Source organism: Melospiza melodia, chromosome 6 (genome assembly GCF_035770615.1).
Source record: "Melospiza melodia melodia isolate bMelMel2 chromosome 6, bMelMel2.pri, whole genome shotgun sequence".
In the NCBI taxonomy this organism is placed as follows: domain Eukaryota; kingdom Metazoa; phylum Chordata; class Aves; order Passeriformes; family Passerellidae; genus Melospiza; species Melospiza melodia.
Window position 1 is genome coordinate 63,634,279 of NC_086199.1, and position 26,044 is coordinate 63,660,322.

At 40.4% G+C, this 26,044-nt stretch overlaps 1 protein-coding gene across 2 annotated transcripts in view; it reads right to left on the reverse strand.

Moving 5' to 3' along the window:
* The window catches only part of TSPAN4 (tetraspanin 4), a 412,600-nt gene that overhangs the window by 36,291 nt on the left and 350,265 nt on the right, over window positions 1-26,044 (reverse strand). For both annotated transcript variants that reach the window (XM_063158701.1, XM_063158700.1), the window contains one exon: window positions 9,995-10,069. In XM_063158701.1, coding sequence (XP_063014771.1) covers window positions 9,995-10,069 — 75 coding nt within the window. The remainder of the gene's footprint in view (window positions 1-9,994; window positions 10,070-26,044) is intronic.

Consider the following 26,044-nt stretch of genomic DNA (forward strand, 5'->3'; position numbering starts at 1 on the left):
GGCAGGATTTTACCATGAACAAAGTGGTGACTCGTGCATCCATTCTGTGCTGATACTGCACCGTGCAGATACACTCCTAAAAGGCTTTAAATGGCTATGCCAAAACTGTGATATCCAGCAGCAGTCCTAGTCTAACTCATCTAATCACCTCTCACTTCAGCTCTCACATGCAATCTGACACCTCCATGAACAGAGCTGAAAGAGAGAACACTTAGGGCAGGCAGTGGGAGAAGCAATCCTCACAGCTCTCAGTGATAACAGTCACTATGAAAGAGCTGCCCCAGCCATCTGTACATAAATCAGTGTCAAAGCCAGCACCAACCAGGCTTCCAGCAGAACACCCAGCCCCAGGAAGCCACACCTGGCTGCTGAATGGTCACCTGCAGTGGTGGCAGCAGAAAGGGCACTCTGCTGACATTTACTGAAATATCAGTCCCACTTCAAGGTATGCAGCACATTCTCTCAATTTTCTTCACAGTCCTCAAAAGAAAATATTATTTTCTTTTTTTTTCCCGCCCAAGCTGACTGATCTTGAAAAAACCATTTCTTCTCTTTGTTTGCACAGATCCAGCTGCTTTTGTGCCAACTACAATGCATTTCCTATTCACAGAGAAAAAGGTGGACCTGAAAGAAATCTACAGGACATTTCCTTGGGCATGCTTGTTGCAAAGAGAGTAATGTTCATTCTACTCACAGCTCTTAAATATCCCTGCAACCATTTTGATTAATACAAATCTTGTTGCAACTCCTTTGGTCCTGAATTTTTAAAAGAAAAACTAGATGTCTTGTGTGATAAATCTGACAAACATCTGGTTCTTAATCAAAATCTTACATGCATTGTGACTTTCTGCTTTCATTATATCTCTGGATAAAGACTTTTAGTATTTCCTCAAATATATTCAATAATCTTTTGTATCTTTTCCATTTTGCTTCATTTACATAATTTACCAATTTAACATGCAATTCATTTTGCACTTCAATATGCCCTTCAAAGTGACCTCTGAAAAGGTCTCCTAAATGCTGAGGTTAGGGCTTTGTCAACAGAGGCAACATCAGCACTGCTGAAGGAGATGACATGCATTGTTCTGCTCTCCTGTGGTTCAGAGGCAAAGTGCAGATGGCAAAAACGTCTGGGAGAACAACATCACCCTTGGATTATGGCAGTAAAGTGCAAAATGGAGAAAGCAAGAAAGTAAAAACATACACTGTTGTATAATAATTCCATAAGCTACCACAGAAATCAACTCATTAAGAAATTGTACCAAAGACAATTAGTAGTAGGAGCAGGGGAGTACTTGGGTTTTGACAAGAACGGCCTCTGAAAATTCTCTTTTCTCAGGGATGCCTTCCCTGCAATTTAAAGGCATTGAAGAGGATACACAAAATGACTGCAGTACAATAAACTGAATTAAGATTATGCCATGGTTAAAACAATTTTTGCACAAGCCTCACTCATTGCTAATGCCAGGACACTGCAGCAGAACTGTTTTATATTACCATCATCCAAATTATCAGAGGCACTGTACACGTCAAGTAAGAAATGTCTGCACTCAGAAAATGTAAAATAAAGCTCTTATTCTGCTTCCTGTCAAGACATATCTTTTTACACAAAATCTACTCTATCTTCCAGCTCAGTCGCTTCCTACCATCAAGTTGATCAGGGATTTTGTTGCACACAGATTCAGGGAGCCCAAGATCCCAAATGATTAAAGATTATTAGTTCATATTAAATACGATTTCAGCAAGGAGGCATCAATGACCACTGATTACTAATCACTATTGATTACGCTGGTTTTGTAAGTCTGGGGAATAGATTTCAAAAGTTACAATGGCTGGGGCCTAGAAAGTTGCTAAACCTCCTTCCTTATGCCTGAACTTCACAGCAAGAATTCAACCCACAAAATTATCAGTGGAAAAGACTACATCACCTTGCAGCGCAGCAATATTTCCAATGAGAAGCCTTGGACATAATCAGGAAGTTTGGGCAATACAAAGTCCCTGAGCATGATTTGTGGCCTAGAAGTCAACACACTCCAGCCTTAAGAGAACCCAGAACTGGTAATGGTTTGGAGCTACTGATCAACCGATCCCTGTCTCAACTAGTTCACTGCCTACCACTGCTGAGTTAAATCAAAGGAAGGAGTGGAAGAAACCTCAGCTGCAAATTATGCCTAATAAAGTGGTCAACCTAGTTCATCACTCTTCAACTGCAGCTGACAAATCCAAGACAAGGACTATATGCTATTGGCCTGCTTACAGTCTGATAACACAAAAAGTCATCTTCCCCTCTCTTTTTCTAATATGTAAAAAATGTTAAGCATTTAGTTTACTGTCATTTTCTAATGTTGCCTGATATACATTGTGACACATCAAAAATGTTCATAGAATGAATAAAAAATGTGCTGTCTGTTTCAATATACTACCTCAGTCATCCCTCAGCATTTGATGTTGCCTGTATTTAAATGCCTAAAGCTGCCTTAATTATTTATTTTATTGCCTTTCTAAACCAGTCCTTTCTCCTTCTGCTATTCTTCCCTTTGTCAAAATAAAATTGTATAAAACCAGTGCCAGAAGAGAAGCAAGCTGGGGTCAGTCACCAGCTGATGCTGATGAGGTGTGTGTAACCCAGCGCTGCTCACTCCACCTCTGTTAGTACTCAGCACTGGGGTGCACACAGTTCCATATCCTCCCAGATGCTGAAATGACTTCTTATGTGACCACACGTGAGTCAAAACTGAGTAAAAACCTGTCTTGTGGAACAGTAAGGTCCCATTCCATTAATTTAGACATGAGAGCACTACACATTCCCCAGGATATACTGCACCCTCAGGATTTGGCCTTTTAATATCTCTTCTCCCAGTCAGCAAAAGCAGAACTGAACTACTCACCTCTTGTAATGCCCTTTAAGGGATCGATGAAAAGCACACAAATGTGCAAAGTATTTAAAAACCACCACTACTGTATGCCAGAGTCTTCCTTGGAAGAAGCTGGTTGAAGACCTGCACCACCTACATTTTGTCTACTATGAAGCCTGAAACTTGAGGTGTGGGAAACAGATCATTGTAAAAGTGCTCCACAACAGAGACATAATTTGACATCCTCCTGAGATTGTGAGTTAACCTGCAATTAAAGACTGCAAACTAGCAAAGAGGAGGCCCAATCACATCTCTTCCTGCTCTAGACTGATATATTACCAAATATTTATCAGGAAACCCTCAAATGGATTTAGGGAAGTCAGGAAATAAACGATAGATCCGGCTGGCTTGAAGTCAGGCACAATGGCAGCAACAGCTGTGTCTGATTCATCCATATTGACAGGGGAATTAATATCCCAGTTAGCCAGGGTGGAGGTCAGGACTGGATTTCTCCTGAGAGAAAAGCACTATTCCTGTGCAGTGGGATACTGTGGAAAATACTGAACTTACAGCAATATGAGCAAAAATCCATTCTGCCAAGGATGAGACACCCACCTTCATCTTCATTTCTGAACTCAGCCAAAGTAGGAAGACAGGAGGCATAAAGAGCTGGCAGGCTGCTGCATTATCTGATCTTTACAAAGGATATTTGTGTTAGGCATGGAGCTTAATTTAGGAGAGTTTGATTTTCCTTTCCCTGCACCTATTCCCCTGCTAACATTTTATTCAAGAAATCAATTAGGCCTTGATCAACCATTGATCGAGAGTTCCCAGTGGGGAGCCCTAATGCATTTTATCTGCAGCTATTGTTCCTAAATACACCTATTTCTGAGCATGCACTTAATTCTTTTCATCAATACTGTGCTATCCTTCAACAAGCCTGTTAATAACATTTTGGAAGTCCACTTTCAGTGAAGTCCTACTTAGACAAATGAATTAGTGAAACTACCGGGATTTCCTTTGGTGTGTTTGTGTTTTTTCAGTCTCACAGGCAAATAGATGCCATGCCCCTCATCTCCTCCTGCCTGAAAAAGGTTAAAGTGATGTGTTGGAGTTCAAAATACTAAATGGAAAGCTGTTCAGAACAAATGGAAAAAGCTAACCAATAATGCTTTAAAGCAAGCATTCATTATTTTTCACTAAATTCCTTATGGAATGAAAGATGCAATGCCTCTTTACACACTCCAAAATTCTTCACTGTCATTAGTGTTCTCCTAGCAATATTTCTTTTAAAGACCCATAAGGTGCAAATCAACTTTAACAAGACTTGAGCATATGATTAAATCAGTCACATGGGTTCAAGCATGCACTTAGGTTATGTGATGAACAGGGAGAGATTTAAACCTTTGCCTGACTGCTTTGCTGAAAAGAAGCCAAAGTAAATTGGCTATAATTAAATTCTTTTGATGAAATTTCTGCAACTCCCTATTGTGGGACACCAGTACTGAAATGCTAATAAACTAGTTAAAATTAAGCTTATTACAAAGTAAAATAAACCACAGAGACACTTCAGTCTTTTCTTACTTTATACCACCATTTATATAACATTATTTTGCATTAGAGAAATAAAATACTTGACCAGAGCTAAAACATCTGACTCACAGAGCAGTAATTGCAGTGCATCACCATCCAGGAGGCAATCTATAGATTCCTGCACTGCTACTGCTGTCGATCCTGAAAAAACAGCTTTTAGCTACGTCAGCACTCACTGCAAGACCCAAATTCCAGAACACTGTCAGAGAGCAGATATATGCCAGGAAGTGCTTGATTGGTGGACTTAATAATTTTAAAGACCTTTTACAAACAAACCAAATGGAGCTTTAACTATAAAATAAAGCATTAACACACAGACTGCTCAGAAACCATTGCATACATATGCCAGGACTTGCACATCCTCACAGAAATACCAGAGAGAGTTCAAATTGCCTTTGTCCTCTAGAGAGCCTTCCCTGCATACTGACAAGTGCACACACTTTCCACACAGATTCTGCTCTGAAATTACCTCAGCCCTGCACAGCAGCAAGAACAGCCCTGTTCACTGTGACAAAGGAGGATACAGACACCCAATAATTCTACCACTACTCAAGAGTTCCAGCAGTGAGAAGGGGATGGTGTAGGCAAAGTCAAATGCTGATGGAGAAACACTGCCAGAAAAGGGCCACTGCAAGGTGCAGTGACCATTCTGCCAGTTTTGCAGGATTTTCCACAGCTTGTTTTCCAATAAGTTAAGACCATCTCTAAACTGCACACAGTTTGGGTGATCTTGTCTCTTCACTTCAGGCTCTGTTTCCCCAGTTTCAGCAATGTTAACACGCCCTGTGTGTGCATTTTGGACAGCCCTGTGGGCTGTGCTGACTGGGAACATGAGGCACCTCATTACCTGAGGAGACATTTCTGCTGCACTGTCAAAGGCAAACATGGAAAACTTTTAAGCTCTCTTGACAGAAGCCCAATGAGAACAAGTTTCCGCAGTAGAACTGAACTAAACTTTATATATGAATAATTCCATCAGGTTTTTGTGAATCCCCCCCCTCACACCAGTGAGCAGCTCAGCAGGATCTGATCATTTCTGTGAGCAACTGCAAATGAGTGCAGCAAGTGGAAGAGATTCTGTTTTTACATTTTCTAAAGCCAAATGTGTAAGAGGTTGTGAGGTCTGAGCTATATTTGAAATCATATCCACTAAATTCCTACCTGCTGTCTTTGTATAGGATGAGGCAAAATATCAATCAGAAATTAAAACAATTTTCAATTTCTTTTCAGAAAAAAAGCAAGAAATGCATCAATCTACAGAATATATATTTTTATAGGATAGCAGCAAAAGCTATATTGGAGCAGCATGGAACACAAGAACATTTTCACACATTTCATGAAAAACAGAAGTAGCCATTATTTTTCAATCCTCTGGGGGCTATTCTGTGGGCCATTATCAACACAGCTAAGCAGGCATGGAATTTTGGCTGTAATTTTCACAGGGACCCAAGTGAGTAATTGGCCTAATCTTTACTGAAAATTCTCATCATACCTTCAAGTTGCCAATAACAGTAACAGCTCCCATAATCAAATATCATAGTCAGTGATTCTTCAGTGCTTTTGTTCTTTTCCTGACTTATGTTGCATGTTATGTTTGACATTTAAAAATAAGAAAAACCAAACAAAACAAAAACCCAACAATTTAAGCCTCCCCCCTTCCCCACCAAACACAACAGACACAAAAGCCAACCCCACATTATGGCAGTTTAGTTATGTTCTTTCATTTGTGGGTATTATATAGCTCTGTCTCTAAAATAATATAAAATGCAGACATCTACTGAGAAAACTCCACCTATTACAGCAGCAAAATGTAAATATGGACTTTGCTTTTTCTATGCTTCCAGGAGAAACATCACAGTAAAAATAAATACAGACACTAAAACCAGGAGGATTATACAAGTTAGAACTGGTACAAGACTGTGCATTTTATTAGCATAATTTACATTCTAGCAGGATCCAATCTGGTGTTGAGAAATATGAGTATCCAACTTCTAACAGTATAGGGCTCTGTTGCTTTCTCCTTATTACAATAAAATTAAGGTTAACCCTCTCAGTACTCTGCGGATCTGTTATAAATACCCAGAGAGCCCATAGAGAAATGTCAAGCATATAAAAATGCCAAATGCTGCTCTCCATTGATGGAATCAAAACAAAACATACTAAAGAGAATATTTTGCCTATAAATTGGTAGCCATGCACATAACCATCCACATGACTCCAGAAATGTCACTGGAGTTTGGACTGCTTCAAATGGGGGCATAAATGTAGCCTGAAAAAAAACTACACTCAGAGTGATAACAACCTGCCTTAGTTCTATAACCACACCAACTCCATTCAATACCCAATCTCTTGGGCTGGCTCTTCTCAAAAATTTAAAAGCCACACTTTAGGAACTCTTATATGAATGTGTGCAAATGCCACCAGGAGTTTCTAGGTGCCTCAGGTGCTCACATTGAGCTGAAGACAGCCTATGAACCAGTCCCTCTGCTGCTTTGGGAACAGCCAGGACAAAATAAAAAGGTTATAGGTTTTTCCTGACAACCATCCCATACGAATGCATTCCATCACAGCCCATATTCACTTCTCCAGAAGTCAAGAGATTCATATTCTGCAACGCAACTAGTCAGGACAGTTGGAAGAATATTGAACAAGGTGTGAACTCAGGCTCTGCCAAGGAGTTGTAACAGCGCAGTTACATGAGACAAGGCACTACACCTCTTTTTCTTCCTACACTGTGGACTCCTGAGCTTTCTCCAAGTCCCCCTCTCTTCACAATATCCCACTGGATAGCCAGCTCAGAGAGAGTTTTCAACTTCAGGGCAGCATTTATCTCATGAGATCATTTATCCATCAAGAAAAGAAAAGATGACATCCTAGGGCATAAGACCAAGTTGGCTGCTTAAAAGCTCAGAGAAGACCAAGTAAGTAGAATTAGAGGCAGAGGCAATTTTTGGGCTTCTCCCAAGCTGACAAATGAGAACAGTTGAGAACAGGGCAGTCGAGGCTGTTGTGAGTCCTAGTTCACCTCCACAGCTGCACACCCTTCCACAGCAAGTGAACAAAAGCCCTGTGCCAAAAAACTATCTGTGAATGGCTCTAAAGAACTTTTTGCCATGATGCTTTTTAGTAACAAACACAGCACTAAAGCAACAGCCCCAGCAAAGGATGCAGGGAGGCTGCTTCACTGCCTGGGAGCCCACACACATGGATGCACACCCTCCCTGTGGCTGCTATTGCTCAAAGTGATCATCTGCAGAGTCCTCTTCTCCTGCACACAAAACTAACCCTACTTTCTTCAGATGGACAGGTGTCAGTGTAGAATGTTCATTCACTGATTTTCCAAGGATCTACATTAACTGAATTACTGGGGTGGACTTGTCTGGGCTCACTATTTACCACACATGTGGCAATATTGTTTTTCACATCAGGAAAGCCAGCACACAAACTCTACACATGCTATATGAAAATATTAGTTTTAGGCTGCTGCTGGATTATTTATTCTGCAGTAGGCAGGACTGCAAGTGTAACATAAACTATTGATTTTCTCAGTATAAGATTTAAAGTCATACAGGAACATTAAGAGCCTCAAATTTGATCATCTGCAATACCCAGACTACAGCAATTTGTTAACTCAGTAAAACTGCACTTGAACTGGAGCCCATATTTTAGACTCTGTTTTGATCTTACAGACAACTGCAGGGTACTACCTCCTGCAGTATGCGAGTCAGAGGAAAGTTAATTTCCTGATCTCTTTATTAACAATCAATAAAACCCACTGCAAACCAACAGGCTGAAGGAGGGAGGGAATCCTTCTGATACTTTTTCACTGTTTTAACCTCTGAAGAGCGAGGATGAATATTCTCTGTGACACACCTGCCAACCTAGCAGAACTGATTGCATTATGAATAAAAATACTTCATTGGTTTCTCTTCTTTCCTCCATACCCACACATTTACTGATCTATCAGCCTCAACACCAGCCAACAACAGGAGTTCTACCAAATAATGAATTGGAAAATAAGAAATATTTATTTTATTGACCTAATCAGAAACATTTCCATTTATTTCTTCTGTGTTCAGGACAGGTCTTTATTTTAGATCTGCCATTATTTTAGAAACTACTATAATTACTCTTTGTAAGACCTCCTAAGCAGAGGATCTCTTTCATTTCCTAAATTGAATCTAGGTTGTCTCCATAATTCCTTTTCATGACAACTCTATTCCATCTTTCTTGCACTTCTCATTAGTTGTGTAACCAAAACTCAACATTATATTCACAGTGAGGCAAGCCTGTTATACAATGCTATGATAATATTTTCTAACTGATTTTATTTCTAAACATAACCAAGTGTTGTGTTTGGGTTTTGGAGGCCCACTGCATATTAAGTAGATGCCTTTACTCCTGTATGATGTGTAGATCTTCCTGCCAAGAGCTGACAAGTAATTCAGAATCCAATAATGCATACAAGAAATTTTAAATTGTCCCTTCTACTGTAATTACCTGGCAAGTTAATTCCATGTTCCAGCTACAGGATGCTAGAGAACCTAGCTCTTTAAAGTCCTTCAGAAGTGCATCTGACAATGCCTCACTGATATGACTAATATATAATCTCTCATATCACTAATATACTAGTAATTATATTAATAATTTATGTATTAATGAACATGGTGTTGGTTTTGGTGGTCTTTTTTTTGCTATTGTCTTTCCATTCCTAAAGAAAGTGTTTACCACTCATGTACCTGATGAATGTTAATTCATGGTAAAATTTTGCCACCTTCCCTGTATTAAGTTCCCTCAGTCTTCAATTGTAAGAGACTTCTGATTTTGATTGAATAAGCAGGTGGCACTTAATTATGCCCTTGTTTTGGATTTACTAATGTAAGATTTTTTTAAAGAAAAGGATAAAGATAATTCAGGTAGGCAATATTGCCTGTACAACTGAAGGAACAATGGTCAAACACACAGAAAATGTGAAAGTGTAAACAAAAGCTGTGTTTATTGAACTCTCATGCATTTACCCTGGCTTTCTACTAGGCTCTAAGTACACATGTGCTGCAAGGAGCAGTGTGGAAAGATAATGAATTTTATGCCTTTGCCTGTGCTGAGGACACTTCCTTTTAAACAGTATAAATGTGGCTCTTAAACCATAAACATATTTTTAAAAATCATACTCTCTCTGATGGGTATCTCCTCCTACATGCTCCTAGTAAGGCTTGTTGGCTTCTTTGCTTTTTTTTTTTTTTTTTGTGGGGTGTTTTGTTTTTTGTTTGTGGACATTTTTGTGTGGTTTTTGTTCCCTTTTCTTTTGTTAATGACAGATGCACTTGGCAGCATCTGTGACCTTGAGTTGTACACTTGAGCAAGCAAGACAGCCCAGTCCTGCCAGGCTGCTTATGCATTCTGAGAGAGCTCCTTCTGAGAGGAGTGTCTCAAGGAAGACAGAAGCATGATGTGCATACCAAGCCAAGAGCTTTATGATTTATTTATAGGGAAAAGGGGCATATAAATTTGCTGAAGAGGAAAGAAATATGAAGAATTTGACTTACCTTGTCGGTGTAGACGAAAAACAGAATCACAACAGTGAGCTCCAACAGAAATATAATTAACAGCATGATAAAAAACTGTCAAGAGAAGAAAGGACGGGGGATAAAACAAAAGTAAAAGCCATCAACATCTATTTCAGCTTTTTCTGGATACACAGCAAGTACATTCAGCAGATCATGCAGAATGGGGAGTGGGAGTCATATCGGCAGCAGGATACAAAGCTGCTGCAACTGAAAAAGCAGATAAAGGCTAGTGAGGCAACCCCACAGTGTCTGGGCATAGGCAAGGCTCATTTATAGCACTGGTTTCAGCAGGACAGCCTAAAACCCCACCAAGAGCAAGCCAGTACTCTCTTTGACAGCAAACCTGGAGGAGTCTTTCCATGCTAGGTTTTCTTTTTTCTTTTTTTCCCCACTGGATATTAGTGATGACAGCCAATGATACCCATGAAATCCACAGCTTAACTTCCCATGGCAAGAGAAGGTAGCCTGGGCCATAAAGTCACAGCTCCTTTCAAGGGTAATGGTGGGATCAAGGGGGAAGTGAAAGGTGTATCAAGTTACCTTTATGAGCAGTTTCAGAGAGCTACACAAATAACCCATGAGTTTCAGGTGAAAGGGGCTGATTTGTACCAAAGACATCAAAGCAAAGTTGGGCCACCTCTCTTTCTTCTCATAAGCCATGGAACTGCCTAAGACCAGGAGTCAAAAGCTCAAAGGACTGGATAAAAAACTTTTAACTCAGGGATTTCAGGTAGGTTCTCTAAAGCCCTCAGCTCTTTTTTTGATTGACTTCAGTGAGAAGAACTGCTGGCAATGCCAAATACTTCTGGGAAACCACATCCTTTGCTTTTGTTACCACTGGATGGGTCTGCAGCAGCATCAATACAGCACTTGCAGACTCCAGAGTGAGCACTATCAGAGCATTAAATGAAACTGAGTTTTGCATAGATAGGTAAAGGAGAGAGTAATTTTGGAAACTTTTTAGGCTGAAGCAAAGGTCCAGCTCCCTATAACATAAAATTCACACACTTAGCAACCTGTAAGGGTGGAATTCTAATACTGAGCAACACCGGCTTAATTGGAATCCCATCCCCACGAGAAAAACTCAATTACTGTCTCTTCAACCACAAGGCTGCAAACCTATAAAAGTTTAATAGCTACTAAGCCTTTATCAGAATTTCTGCACTGCCTGGTAAGCCAAAACCAAACCTTTGAACCTATGGATTTATGTGACTGAATGGAGGGCAAAAAGTCACAAAGGGGAAAATACTTTTCTTCCCTGGTACAATTACTGTGTCTACAGAAGTCATTGCATTTTGCTCCATGAATCTTAAATTATTTATTTTCAGATTTTCATCACCAGTATTTTCACACCTGCCTGACCCTAATACTGGATCCTATTACTGCCCAGTTTTGAATCACAGACCTCATTTATGCCCATGATCCAAGCTGATTTCCATACCATTATCATCCAACACTGACCTTCTGCATGGCTTTGCAAACCTGTCTTGGTGCAGCTTGCTTATTTTTTACAATTTTATCCTGCTGCATAGCATTAACTGAAACAGGACAAGGCATATCCTTTTTTTGCAAAGATGCACAGACACTTTGCTCTATTTGGCTGTAGAGTACTTTTTTGCTCATCCATAAAAGCATCACTTATCCAAAATGTGCATGCAAACACCATTTTTTCCCTGGCATAGACAGGATTGCATGAGACAATTTCTAGAACAAAGGAGAAAGACTGTTTGTTACCCATTATATACAGTGATCAGCATTTCCTACCAGAGGACCTCAGTGTCGTCAGCTTATCATTTTGCCAAACCTTAATTGTCTGTGCTGATATATTCCGTGCTTGTTTCTGTTGAAAGGATAAAAGCTTTTGGAAGAACGTCAAAAGTAGCACTCCAATTACTTCTAAGAATGAAGCAGGGCAAAGTATCCTATTCTTCCCAGGTTAAATTTCTGGTGCTTTAATTTGAAATCCTCTCATACTGCAGTGTTTAGAGCAGGGGCCTGACACAGTGCAGCTCCATTTCAGGCACAGAAATTTCAGCCTTTTGTCTTACCCAGCTACAAATTGATGTTGTGGGAAAGTTATTCACTTTCAAGAGTCTGAATTTCACACATCACAGAGATGAGAGGGCTCAGCAGCTAAAGCCTGCAAATTGTACACCCACATGCTCACACACAACCAGACAAGCCACAAACCATCCCACAGATTTTTCTGCACCAGTGGTGCCTTTCTGCCATCTCCCCAAAGCCAATAACCTCCAGCCCCACTTCACAGAACATGGCCTGGAATGGGAGGTATGCCTAGGAACTGGAATAAAACGTAGGGATCTGTTTTTCCTGTGCTCTCAAGAAAGTTTTTCCTCCCTACTCTGCACGCAGCATCATGGAGAGAGTACAGGTGAAGCCAGGGAATGACTGCAGGCAAAATGCTGCCCCCAAGTAAGAACATTTTTAACAGCAGATGGGGAATGGTTTGGCTTAGGATATGATCTGGCTACAGGTTTTAGAAAAACTGGACCTATAAGCAACAGACAAACCAGGCAGGAGACACTTGTGTACATGGATACCCAGGAAGAATGAGGACTTTGAGGGGATGGTGGCCTGGGGAGGACACCATGCTGCAGCCATGGGAAAAAAGGAGCAAGAAATAAAGAGTGGCCATAAAAGAAAAACATCCTGCACTGATCCCCATGACTGAGTATAATGTGCAGGGAATGAACTAGAGACTGGCAAAGGGGGAGGAGAGGTGTCTGGAGGGAAGTTTCTCAAAAAGAGGTGTTTCCTCAAGTATGTCATTATTTCTTAATACTAGGAACAGTAATTAAAATTTCATCTTAATTGGTAACAAATGGAGTGAAATTTCACATCTCAAGAGTATTTCCCCCTACAACACCAACTCTGCTAAAAGCTACCAGCTTCAGACTTGAGCAGAGAGCTGCTCTTGCCAGCTGCGCCACTGTGTCCAATGAAGGAGGTTGGACCTTCTGGCAAGACCCCGACAGTGCTCCTGCCTTCCTCAGGTCATACTAGAGAAATAGGCATGACACTGACATCAGAAAAAGATGCTAAAATTGTGGAGTCAAGCACTCGTAATTTAGGTAATATCAGAATAAAAATCCTCTCAGTGATGGTTATGTATCATGTCTAAGTCTTTCCCTACAGACACTGAGAGGGTCCTCCAAGCTGGGAATTTGGTTTCATGCACTGCAAATTTGGAAGCCATACAGTAAAACTAATGTACATGGTTCAGAAAGTCAAAACCTAGATAAGGATTATCCTTTATCTCTATAGAAAAATATTTTGGTTTTATATAAAAGTACAAAGTAGCTAATTCTATCTTTTTTTTTTACATTTGGAAGCATTGACAGAGCCCCCATGGCTATATCACAGATAACTAACAAGTATTAGGAATCCCCACGTGTACAGACAGTAGAGACCTGTGCTGTATCTTTCATTACAAACGTTAATTAAGTGAGCTTAACCTCAACGCAGAGGCTTCACCCTCATCACCTGGTAAAAGCTCCAAGCACTTGCATGTTAGCTCATCTGTCATCCCCCTTCTAAAGAAGAGCTGTACCTGAACCCAAACCAACACCCTGGAAAGCAGGAAGCAAGGTTTCAGCCTGTGCTGGCTGCAAAGCAAGGCCTGCACACTGCAGCACATCCTGCTATTCCCCAGATTAAAGTGCAGGCATGGACACATGCACAGCCTGCTCCTCTAGTCCACAGCACCTTCCAACAGGTCATTTTCACTTCCATCCTCAGTATCATCCCAAAGGGAATGATGCCCAATCTAGGGCCAGACCCAGCTTGGCACATACCATTCCAATTTAGAAGGAAGAAACATGAAATCACTGAAGGCTCACAGCACCTAAACCCCAGCACACCTGCTGGAAACTCACAGCTGTTTTTCAATGGAGTTCTCTCACTGCGGTGATAAATACTGAGAAGAATAAAATTGAGTTTTGTTTGGTTCACTGGGGCTGTAGGCTATTGGTATAATAAAGATTTATGCATGGAGAAACAACAATCCCAAAGCAAAGCATTCATGTGAAACTCCATAAAAAAAATTAATCTGACCTTGTACAGAGAAATGCTTTACCATACTACTTGTCAAACAGTGAGATGCAACACAGCAGAGGTTCAGCGGAGAGGTCCCTACTGCTCAGCTTTTCACAAATTACACCTGAAATAACCCCACAGAAGCTTTGATGAGGAGGGAGGTAAGGTAACACCCTTCTGTCTACCACTGCTGACTTCCCTAAGAAAACTAAAGCCAGTTTCTCAGCTACCTTTATATTCCAGAAAGCCTTTGACTTTCCCACAGATTCTCATTAAAGGTGTATGAAAAAGGAAGTATGCAACTGTTACCAATCCTACATCATGGATATGTATCACCCTCCTGCTGTCAGAGAGAAAAGTCTGCTGGAGGAGACAAGGATCCAAGTTTCAACTCCATTCCCATTGGATCTGTACCAGGCTTTTGACTCACTTCCAGTTTTGCTCATTCAGGCTGTTGATATCAGTTGGAGAATCAAGAACTGTACCCTGTGTACATCACTTAAAGCACGTTTCCATTGCTGCTCACACAGGCAGAGAACAATGAGTTAACTGTTTTCCCTCCCAAACAAACAGGATTCCCTGGTTTCTCAGATGCTCCAGACACTTGTCTCACTGCATGATTGACATCACACTCTAATACACAGGACTGGGTCATCTTCTTCCCCAGTGGCTCTCCCTCCCAAATCTTCTCAATAGCAGGATCATGTTGCTCAAATTGCCCATCTCTCCAAGTCAGGAGTAGCTGACCTTCTCTCAGTCTCCCAAAGGCAAAAGTGACCCAATACAATGGAAACCAAGGTGTGATTGTCTTGCTAGCCTGTGAGACTAAATGTGATATAACTCATGGCAAACTCCAGACTGCTCTGATTCCACTGCTTGCTGAAGCAATGCTTTTAGTTTGATGGGGGCTGTCTCAGAAGGGGACAGTAGGATCTCAGTGCGCCAGACCTGTTTCCCAACTTAGCTCACGACAGGAGACAGAAGCTTCTTGCAAAAAATTATTCAAATCCTCTTCAAAAACATGAAAGTAGTAAGAAGACCCGAGAGCCAGCTGTTCCTTTTGAACAGTGATACATTCCAAAACAATTTTAAAGTTCATGGCCTAGCAAATATATTGCTTACACCAAACTGCATACAAATTAGCATAACCTTCCTAAGAAACTGAACAAATAACTTCAGCAGACAGTCTGTGCTGTTTTCCATCACATTTAAACAGCCTGCAAGGTGGACAGTTGGGCTTCTTTTCTGACAGACACTATGAAGTACAACACGTGAGCAGGGAGGTGGCTCCTGGAAAATGCTCCAGCAAAGTAACTGCCTTCCACCTGCACCAGCTCCCAGGATGAAGGGACAAAAACAAATGGAAAATTTACAGCCAGTCCTTCCTCTGCAACATTAACTGCAAGTTTGGTACGGTGATGATATAAATGATACAAGCCTTTTGCCTTTCAGTGAGGCTGGATTACAAATCCTCACTGATCAGCTTTAATTTCAGTACTACATTGCACTTCCTAATGAATACACACCCCAGTAGAAGAAATTACAGACAATTCTTTGGGGTAAAATAGTTGGTCTTAATAGCCTGGAAGGATTATTAATTCATCTGCCTGGTCCTGATGTGTACATATATAACTTTGGTGCTCAAGAATTAACCAGCTCTGGCTACTGGAAGACTGAGTCTCTCGGAATCACACAGAGGGTGTCAGTGACCTTTGGGGACCACCTGGCTCAACCCCTTCCTAAAAGCACAGTCAGCTACACAAAGCTGCACAGAGCTGTGTCCAGTCACCTTAGGAGCATCTCCAAGGATGAAGATGGACAGTCACCCACAGACTCACTGGATACCTTTTTCCAATACTTGACTATATAATGATAAAAAAAACCCCAAAAAATATTCTGCATCTCTAATTGGAATTTCCTTTGGTTTTGACCTGTGCCTGTTATCTCTTGTATAATCCCTGTGAATTCTTCCAAAAGTTCTATTTTCCTTATATTGTACTACAAGGAGTTGAAGACATGAATAAAATATACTCCCTGCTTTAATTTCTTAAGACAGAACAAAGCCAGCTCTCTCAGACTGTCCTTGCACATCATGTGCCCCACAATCCTCACAGTGGCTCCCCACTGGATCCCTTCCCTTCAGGTATTCATGTGTTTCTTCTACTGGGGAGCTTTAAATTGAGTTAAGCACTTCAGACATAGCTTTTTCTGGAAGAAGGTGTCATTGCTTCTCTATTCTGGAAGAAGGTGTCATTGCTTCTCTATGTTAAGAAATGTAAGGGAATGTGGGGCTTGGTATGGTCCAGAAAGACCCAATTACTACATTTATCATGAGACAAAGGTACATTTGAAAGATCTCTGCTTGATTTTTAGATTGTAATTTGATAAGAACAGAAATACAGTCAAAGGTAACCTCACATCCTGCACACATCCTTCCCTTCTCATCTTATATTTAATACTGAGGGTGTAAATAGTGTCTGTCCTTTTTGAATAAATTATGCCAAACTTTTACTCCCTGTCACGGAAAGAAAATGAGCTCTATCCCTGCTGAAACCAGGACACCTAAAAATTCACAGAGCTCTATTTTAAAGTCAGAAGAACTTAATGTATTTAATAAGAGCCATACTTTACAATGTTGCTGAAAATTTAAAGTTTTCCTCAAATTTAATATGCTTCGTAATTATTCAATCATTTTATAATGGGTTATATTATTTATATTTAAGTATTATTAAATGGATTGAGTGAAGATGTCTCATTACTACAGCTGGCATTGTTAAAATGCAGAAGTGTAGCATCTCCATGTCCAACCTAATTATGGCAGCAGAAGCATCAGCAAACTTTGATGCATTAGTTGAGCACCGAAAAGGGTAACACTGTCAGAGGTTCTGAATGCTATAAACTATTGACAAATTTACTGCATATTCCCCACTTTGGAAAAATTCAAGCCACCTAAAAAAAAATCTGAATCAATGCCACAATTGCCACTGAGATACTGAAAAAAAGAACTCCAGGTACTGGAGAACCACTCACTCACTCTTTATATAGGTCCTGTATTTTTGCCATTGTTGGATCTGGCTTTGTAAGCAGAGCAATATGAAGTTCATCCTCAAGCATTTTCAGACTTCCCAGAATAGCTTTGTAATAACATATTGGTACTTGACTTTTACAGAATAAAAACTCATGTGGTATAGATTTTGTCAGCGCTCAAAAAAACCCAATGAAACTTTCTTCCTCTTTTAAAAGCAAAAGTATTCAATGTATCAGTAGTTCTCACAAGAAGTTTGATTTAACATAATTCCCTGAAGGCATCTTGATCTGATATATTAATAGGGACTAGGAACATTACAAAAGATTCTCTTTTTTTCTTTTTAAATTTCCTTTGGTTTTCTTTTCCAAGGTACTGAGCAAGGACAGGAGAACAGAAGAGAAAGTGCAGTGGAAATTATACTTAAAAGTGACTTCCTCTGCAGCCTGGAAGACTTGTACAGAAAAAGAGCAGTGAACAAGAAATGACAGGACAGTGCCCAGACTTCAACATTAACTGGAATTACAGTCAACAAAATCCCAGTGCATTAATCTGTTACATGAAATTCAGAGCCAAAGGGAAAGGGCAGTTTGTTTCTACTAATTTCCATCACAGTGGATTCTGATTACACATCCCAGCACCAAAGGTTTTGCTGACACTCGGTCTGAACACTCCTTTTGTTAGTTCCATGCACTTGCTCCTACTTAGCACTCTTTGCAGCACCACAAATGCTTCCTTTCTGTCCACAGCATTTATACTCCTTGAATATTTGAGGATTTATGGTGCCATCTGAGCCTTCTCTCCCTCATGTTGTGCATATTTAGCTCTTTAAGTACTTCCTTGGAAGTAAATCTCTTTAGTCTCACAATCATTTTTTTTTCAGCATAAAAATGATAAGTTTGCTCATAAACTGTAAAAAGGCAGTAATGTATATGAGCAAACTCACGAACAGAAACTCCATTATGAAAACGTCATGTATCTAAATTTGGTTCATCAGCTATTATTCTCTGAAAGCCTTAATGGCTAATTCATTCTGATTGTGACAAAGCCTTTCATGCCTTATGCCTGCTGGATATATAGTACAGCTCTGTTTATGTTTGGACTATATATTTTATGAATGTGCAAAAACTCCTGCTGATCAATAAAGCTCAAAGAAATCTGCAGTAATTATTTCTGGGAAAATATACAACATATGCAGCCTTAACACATTAACAGTGTTTCATTTTAGTCTCATTACTGCTTTCGGTTGGAATCGTTCAGTCTTACTGCATTAGTGAGTGAGAGCTGAGAGACCTGATATTCCCATACTATGCATCAAAGGATTTTAAGTGGTATTTTATGGCATCTCTAGTATTTTTTCACATTCTGCCAAAACTGACTCAAAATCAATGAAGTGCCATCAAATAGTAGCCAGGTATCACTCTCCTATCACAACAGAGAGTGGGTGTAGGCCCTTTAGCAGATCACAGATTCCTCAGCACTAATAAAGGTCTCACTGGCCTTTGCCTTTTGTAAGGGTTGCTTCATTTCTTCTGCAAACATAATGCAAAGGTGTGACATGATCTAGTGTGATTTTATACCAGTCAGGAGACAAACTCATCTTACTTGTGAAGTATGAGTGGATGAGGAAGAAGATAAAACATCTGAGTGGCTCTTTCAAGTCCCCATGCCACTCCACTCATGACAAAGCAGCTGCTTGAGTCCATCTAACACAGATACAGCCACTACAACTAAAAGGCTCTAGCTTGGGTTTAATCCAACCTACTCCACCTATGGTAATGCCATGCAATGTTCTTATCTAGGAGTGTCAAAACAGTGCCTAGAAACTGTGATGTATGTGCAAGTGAATAAGATGGCGAGAAGAAGATGGGCAAGGAGAAAATAAAGGACAAGGTAGTTTGTCTGCATTTAAATTCTGCTGCTGGTTTTACCCTTGCTTCTCAAATGTGTTACACAGAAGCAGCTGCATCAGATGCACGTATGTCAGTCTTGCAGAAGCTTAAAAAATGAAGAAGCAGGCAGTGTGGCCTATCTAATTCTGCCTTTTATCTGGTAACACTGAGGGTCTGAAATATCTGTAACATCAAATCGACTCTGGTTGTGCCTTGTGTGGCATCAGTGATTTACACAAAGTAGCCTCCATTTCTTTACCTCCAGAGCTACATTTTTCTGAGGTTCAGGTAATTCTACTCCTTATAGAGAAAGAAGTCAATGTTGCTCTTCATTTTAAGTTGCATTACTAAGGTGGTTAAAAATAACAAAAGAATGATTTGGAATAAAAGCACACACGCTGCTTTACTAAGCCTATTATGTTCTATCCAAGGAGATAATCTTACTATTAGAGAAAAGAAATAGCAAATGTTATGCTCAAAAGTGACATGAATGTCTGGGCAGGCAAGGAACACATAGGTTACCTGTCATTTACTTTCAAAATGGGAGCAATTCTGTTGTCTTTCAGATCTTGCAGGTGATCCTAGGTCTGGATCTGGAAATGGCTCAGAGCCAGGCTTCTTTTGAAGAACCTCTGGCACATGAGAGTTTGAATGCTGCGACAAAAGATGATAGAAGGGACACTTTGTAGGTGACAGGAGAGCTTGAGCCTGCACAGACTGTCAGAGAAGCTAGTATCGCTAGTATACTTTAATCTACAAGGAGTTAGGAACTCAAACACTGATTGCCATTTAGACAAACAAATTAAATCTTCACTTGACCTAAATTAGTTCAGCTCCCCTGACTCCTGCAGAGTGTGGTGCTGCCACACTATGATGGCCATAAAGCAGTGTCTTGGCACTACAAAAAGGAATGGGGACATTAGGGAAACATTCTTCCCTGACCTAAGGGGCTCCCCAGGGAAGGGGGTCTCCAAGCCAGTCAGAGTTTCTAAGACACTCTTAGTTGTGTGATTTAGTTTAGTTAGGTAGTCCTGCAAGGAGCAGGCAGTAGGACTCAATGATTCTTATGGGTCTCTTCCAGCTCAATACTGTGTGATTCTGTAACTCAAAGCACATCAGGCACTGGTATGGCATCAGCCTGTATCAGAAAATTAAATATACCCTATGAGGTAAGCCCTTCCTACACACTGATCTTAGGGTCAAGTCTAAAACTAGGTGGCAAGGAAACTTCATTCTTTCTCCTCTCAGTTCCCAGATCCTTTGATTAAGTCTCTTTGATTAATTTCTTCCAGAGCTGAAGAAAAGCAGGGAGGAAGGGGAGGACTCAGACAGGTTCCATCCCCTCACAAGTTTCAGTACCAGCCAAGAGAAAGAAGCTAAAACCTGAAAGACAAGGAGGAGCAGATTCCTCATAACAGACACAACCAAACTAGGGAAGATTGGTGCTGAGTACTTCCAGTCCAAGCAGGCAGCAAGCTGGAATTTCACATGCAACACAGCACTACACAGAGAAGTGATATACTCCATGTATAATGCTCTCAGGCTGTATGCATGGCATCTGTCTGGTCTGTGCATCACTTGCTGCTGTGGCTGCAGCCAGCATTTCTCTGATTTTGCTAGTTTGATTGCTAAAACACCAGCTCATGTGCTAAACTGGAATGAGAATCTACTGCTTGATCTGCAGCATTAAATTACTGAGATGAAGTCATTTACAGGCTGTTTCTTTCCCATTTAGTTGCTTTGAAATAAATTCCCTGTCACCAATGAAGTTTCAACTGTAAGCTCTCTGGATCCAGTGATACTACTGAAAACAGTAGGGTTTTTTAGTTTCCTTTTCTTCCTACTCATTAACTTTTTCCTTATTTTCTTTATGGCTGTTTCACTTACAGATGAGCTGGCTGGAGTTCAGAAAACTCTCAACAGCACAGTACAAAACACCATGGGCACTCATTTTCCCCTTGGACTATTCCATAAATGAGAATCTTTTGATATCTGGATAGTCACACAGCATCAGTATATTCCACAGCTGGTCCTGACCTAATATCAAGTTTTAATTCTCATTTTATTCATCCCAGCAGCTGTGATGACTACTTGCTTATTAACACAAAGTTATCATTTCAATTAAACTGAACACACAGATCTGCCTGTTAATGATTATTTTCCTTCCCCTTCTCATTAACCATTGTTTCAGCTTTTCTACAATAAAAATCAGGGTTATCCACAAATCAGGACATATCAGAATAAGGGGAAGGGGGTGTATCTAAGCCACTTTGTTAATCCTGTTAATTAACACAATTTTGTTAATGCTTGATGTGATGGAGCATACCCAACCTTGCTGCTTTATAAGAAGGCAGCTGGCTTCAGATAATCAGAGAAGAATCAGCATTTTGGCTGTTTCGAGCCCTCTCCCTTTTAAAATTTATTGTCATGTAGGTAATGTGTGGACAAGGATTCCCTCATCCTCTACCTCTTTTGACTAGATTATTGGCCATGCTGCATCCCAACCAGAGCAGAAGAATGTGTTCTTAGCACCAAATCATTGGAGGGAAAAAAAAGTGCCACAAAATCTGAAATAAAGAACTACCTATTATCTTATCTCCTGTTAGGACACAGGTTATTATTTAAGTTTCAAGTGTCTGGAAATGTTGTATCTATACATGTGTGCTGTAACAACCAAATAGAGATGTCCTTCACACAGGGCCCCATACTGGTTTTTACCAGTATTCCTATGATCTCCCGGACTAAAAGTCTCTTTTTGCAAAAACATATGTACTAGACCATGGTCACAGATCCTTTCCAGCAGCTTCTCTAAATGTTCTGTTTCACATTTAACTGAAGGCAGTGGTGCAATTAGACTGATCAGCTCAGCTGGGACAGCCTACAGTGCTGCCCACGGAAAACAGCTAAGGCTGCCAATTATCATTTTCAACAAAACAAAAAATTGATAAATACTTTTGCTTTGGGAGATTTATTTTTCATTTAGACACAATACATATGATAAAATAAATCAGAATTATCATTACTATTATAGAAACATGGACTAAATACTTTTTAAAGGTCACTGAAGCACACAGGATGGCTAGATACATCCTGATGTAATCACAGAAAGATGATGAAGGCACTGAGTTGAGATTTAGATAATTTGGGTTTGCTCCATGACTCTCTCACAATCTCCCACTGCAACCTAGGCAAGGCACTTAGTTTCACTTTGCTGCAGCTCTCTGTCTAATGAGAATAATAATATTTTCCATTTGTCTTATCTAATTAGACAGTAAGCTCTACTGGTCAGGTACCTCTGCCTCCCAGGAGTTTCATACAGAATGAGAATCCTCATGGGCTGCCTGCAGGGGATACTGTAATACAGGTAATAAATTACATAACCCATCATGATTTAACATCAGGCACTGAAACTCTTAACCTGGACTATCCATGGAATAATGAATGACCTTTTTCAGGGCAAGCATACAAATATAGATATCTGATAAACATGTCCAAAAGACAGAGAATTCAGGCAATTTAGCTCCTCAAATATAGATCTTAAGCAATTAACCTAAAAGATAATGTTTACACAGACCCTTAAGGATCAGCTGGGTCAACATTTGAGCACTGAAGTACTTAATCAGGCATAAATCTCCTTAGCATAGAGAAATGGTCTGTTCAGGTGCACCTAGAGCACCTGCCTGAAGTCAGCACTATGATCAAGGCACCACAACTGATTTTGTGTTTGAGTGGCAAAGTGGTGCCTCCTGCAAGGACCTGGCCTCAGCAGGAAAGCACAGTGCAGTGGGGTTAAGAGCATACAAGCCAAACATTTTGTTAAAATTCACAGAGATGATGAATATGGCTAACAGCTCTGATGCACATCAGAACTGTATGGCAATTCCAAAGGGAAAACCAGAAAAGATGGATTCCCAATTTCCTATCAAGATAACTCATAGAGATTTGCAGTACAGTTACATGATCCAGCAATGCAAGACCAAATACCTATGAAAAAGCATCAATGGAAGTCCATAAAATAATCTTCACAAGTCAGACTCCTGGCTTATTATCTCTGTCACTGGTTCAGGCCACTGACCCAACCCATCAGAACAAAGCTGCCTTTTTCTAACTACAGCTGAGCTTGTAGCAGAGGGACCTCAGTCATACAGTCTTGAGCAACAATACTTGCAGAAATGTTAAACAAGTCTTACTGAAGCAGGAAAGCACTGTTTGCCTATTTCATTCAACAATTTGCATCTATATTCAGATATAAGATTATATATACCAGGTTGCATACTTATCTCAAGAATGCCTGTTGCTTTGATTTCCCTAGGGAAATCTAATAATGAAAAAATTTATCTTCTTTCACATTGTAGCTGGGGCAAATAAGAATCAGTGCAAATATCCATTTTTTGTTCACTGACATCTTAGAATGACAGCTATAAAATTTACCCCATCTATGCATTTTTGCAGAATGCATAGAGTGGTTGATGTTTCCTTTCAATTTTTTTTTTCTTTACACTCTTAGATTTTAATATTATTCTATTCCTCTGAATGCAAAGAAATAGGAATAGGTCTGTTTCTTAAGAGATTAAGGAAGCACTGACTTTACATTTTCCTGACTATACATTGCTACTGAGTAAAGAATATCTGCAGTGGACACCAGGTAATTCCTTTCAAGTCAGTAAATCTTGAGCTTTAGACTATCTAAACTCTCAATTCAAAGACTTAATGTGGATCCTCCTGACTACTGTGCAGCTCTGTGCTAAAATCTCATTTACAAACTGAACTTTACTTCTGCTTTCTATCTCCTTTTCCCACCTGTCCTCTACTTCTCAAACCACTTGCTCTGTCCTCCCTTCTTTCAAAAGTCATTGGTAAATGCCAGAGGTAAGTAATTACTAACATTCACACCTAACACCACAGCAGCCTAATACCAAAGACTTTACAGGTGTGCTCTGACAAACCAATACAAACGTCATATGTGCAGAACACAAAGATACATGATCAGTCTCATCTGCTCTGCATCTTGGTCTATGAAATGTAAATAGGCTCAAATGTCTCTCTGATATTGCTCACTTTTCATTCACTCATACTGCGTGGGAAATCTCATCCCTTGTCACATCATCAGACAGCAGCACTATTCCTAAGGCAAGGCCTTCCACAAACATCCTGTGCCTACCATCACATAAACTCCTGCTCCTCCAATGCAGATGGGCTGAGCTAGTCCTGCTTCCCCCCAGTTCATTTTAGGATCCCCACAGTGCTCCATGCCTCCTGCAGTACCTCAAATATCCTCCTTCCTCCAAGCTGCCCACCCCAATACATCCCAAGCACATGCCTCAGCTAGTAATTGCCACAGGCTTTCCTCTTTCTGCTGCTTTTAGGAAGCAGAGCAAGAAGTACTCCTGTTGTATGGGAAATTTGTCTTTCCAGTCCTTGCAGATCAGACTTCCAACAATCCCACATGAGGATGAGGTGCACTATAGGAGATATGAGCAAGCTGAGGTCCAAATTGCTCTTGGTTTTAAGCCACACCTGACCATGTAGCTTGTGGGCTTAAAATGCCACAAGTGTCTTCAAGGAGATCTTGAGGATGTGATTTCAGAGTGGCTTGCAACAGGAATACAACACAGGCAGAGCATTCACATCATCTTTACTACTGTCTGGGGTCATATTTAACATCCCAAGCTTTCTGCCATGCTGTGTGGAGCCAAGGAAAAGGGGAGGTCAATAGAAACTGCTACTACTCACTCAGAGACACACAGCAATGTTTTGCTCAATGGAGTGATGTCTGATCTCACATATGCAGGATATAACATAAGTATCTGCCAACCCACCATGGTAACATGCCCAGCTATTCCCCTAGCTTGGTTTATTCCACTTGCTCATTTTTTTGGCCACTCTTAAGCCTCACTTCATCAGACTGTTGCATAAAGACTGCTGAAAACACACAATGAATGCAACATTCTAGCTTCTACTTCTTGCTTTCCTTTTCTTTGCATTTCCATTAAATAACTTTGCCATGCTTTTAAGCCCACCACAAATCAGTTACAACTGCCTGCAGACCTTGTTAACTCCTGCTTATCCCAGTTCCCTAAGTTTGTTTAGCTTTCCGAGTAAACCTGGTCTAGTGAAAGGTGTCAAGGGAGTTGGAATTAGATGATGTTTAAGGTCCTTTCCAAGCCAAACCATTCTGGGATTCTAGTGCTGCAGCTTGACAAATATCAGGAGGTGAAGGCAAATTACCCAAATGCATTGTCTGGGGACTAGTGCAACACAACCAAACAGCCTCCATCTTCCCCTCTTAAACACCTGTGCAAACAGACTTCAGTTGCTCCATTGCTACCTTTCAAAGCTCCTATTTCCAAATGGAATAAAACATTACAAGAAGTTAGCTAAAGCAAATGCTTCACAGGGAGATATGGCAGCTGCATCACAGACAAGCTAGACAACTTTAGGAGTGGCTGTCACATTTGTGGCAATGCCTTCTGGAGATATAAATTCAGTTCCAAAAGCAACCTTAGCTACTACCAGGACCAAGGCCAGATGTTAAGTGGCAGCCAGGGAGATGTTGAAAGGAGTGCAGGACTTGATCCAGGAGCAATTGTTAAACATTGTGTGTGTCACAGACACACAAGGCTGAGAACACTTAGGAGCCTTCCCTTTACAATTTAGATGGTAAATCCTATTGCCAGCCAGCTGCAACAAAACAATCCTCTTAAAAAAGCAGACAGGGCATTTTCAGGGCTGTTAAAAAAACCCAGAGATATTCTGGGAAGACATAATTTTCATTGTGGCAGAACACTGTGTTGGGAACACCCGTGGAATAAGAAAAAGATGAAGGAATGTAGCAACCACACACCCTAAGAGCAGCCCTGGTTTGATATTCAGCAATTTCTTGAATGAAAGAATTTCTTTTGCTATCTGTGTTACCTAGAAAAATAGGAGCTGGCCAAAACCAAATGCCCCAGCTCTAAACTTGAAAACACTTTCAAAACACAGGTCAAATAGAACCAGCAATGTGGGGAAAGGGAGACTAAGAACAAACCTGCATGATAAAGCTCTGTTCCCAGA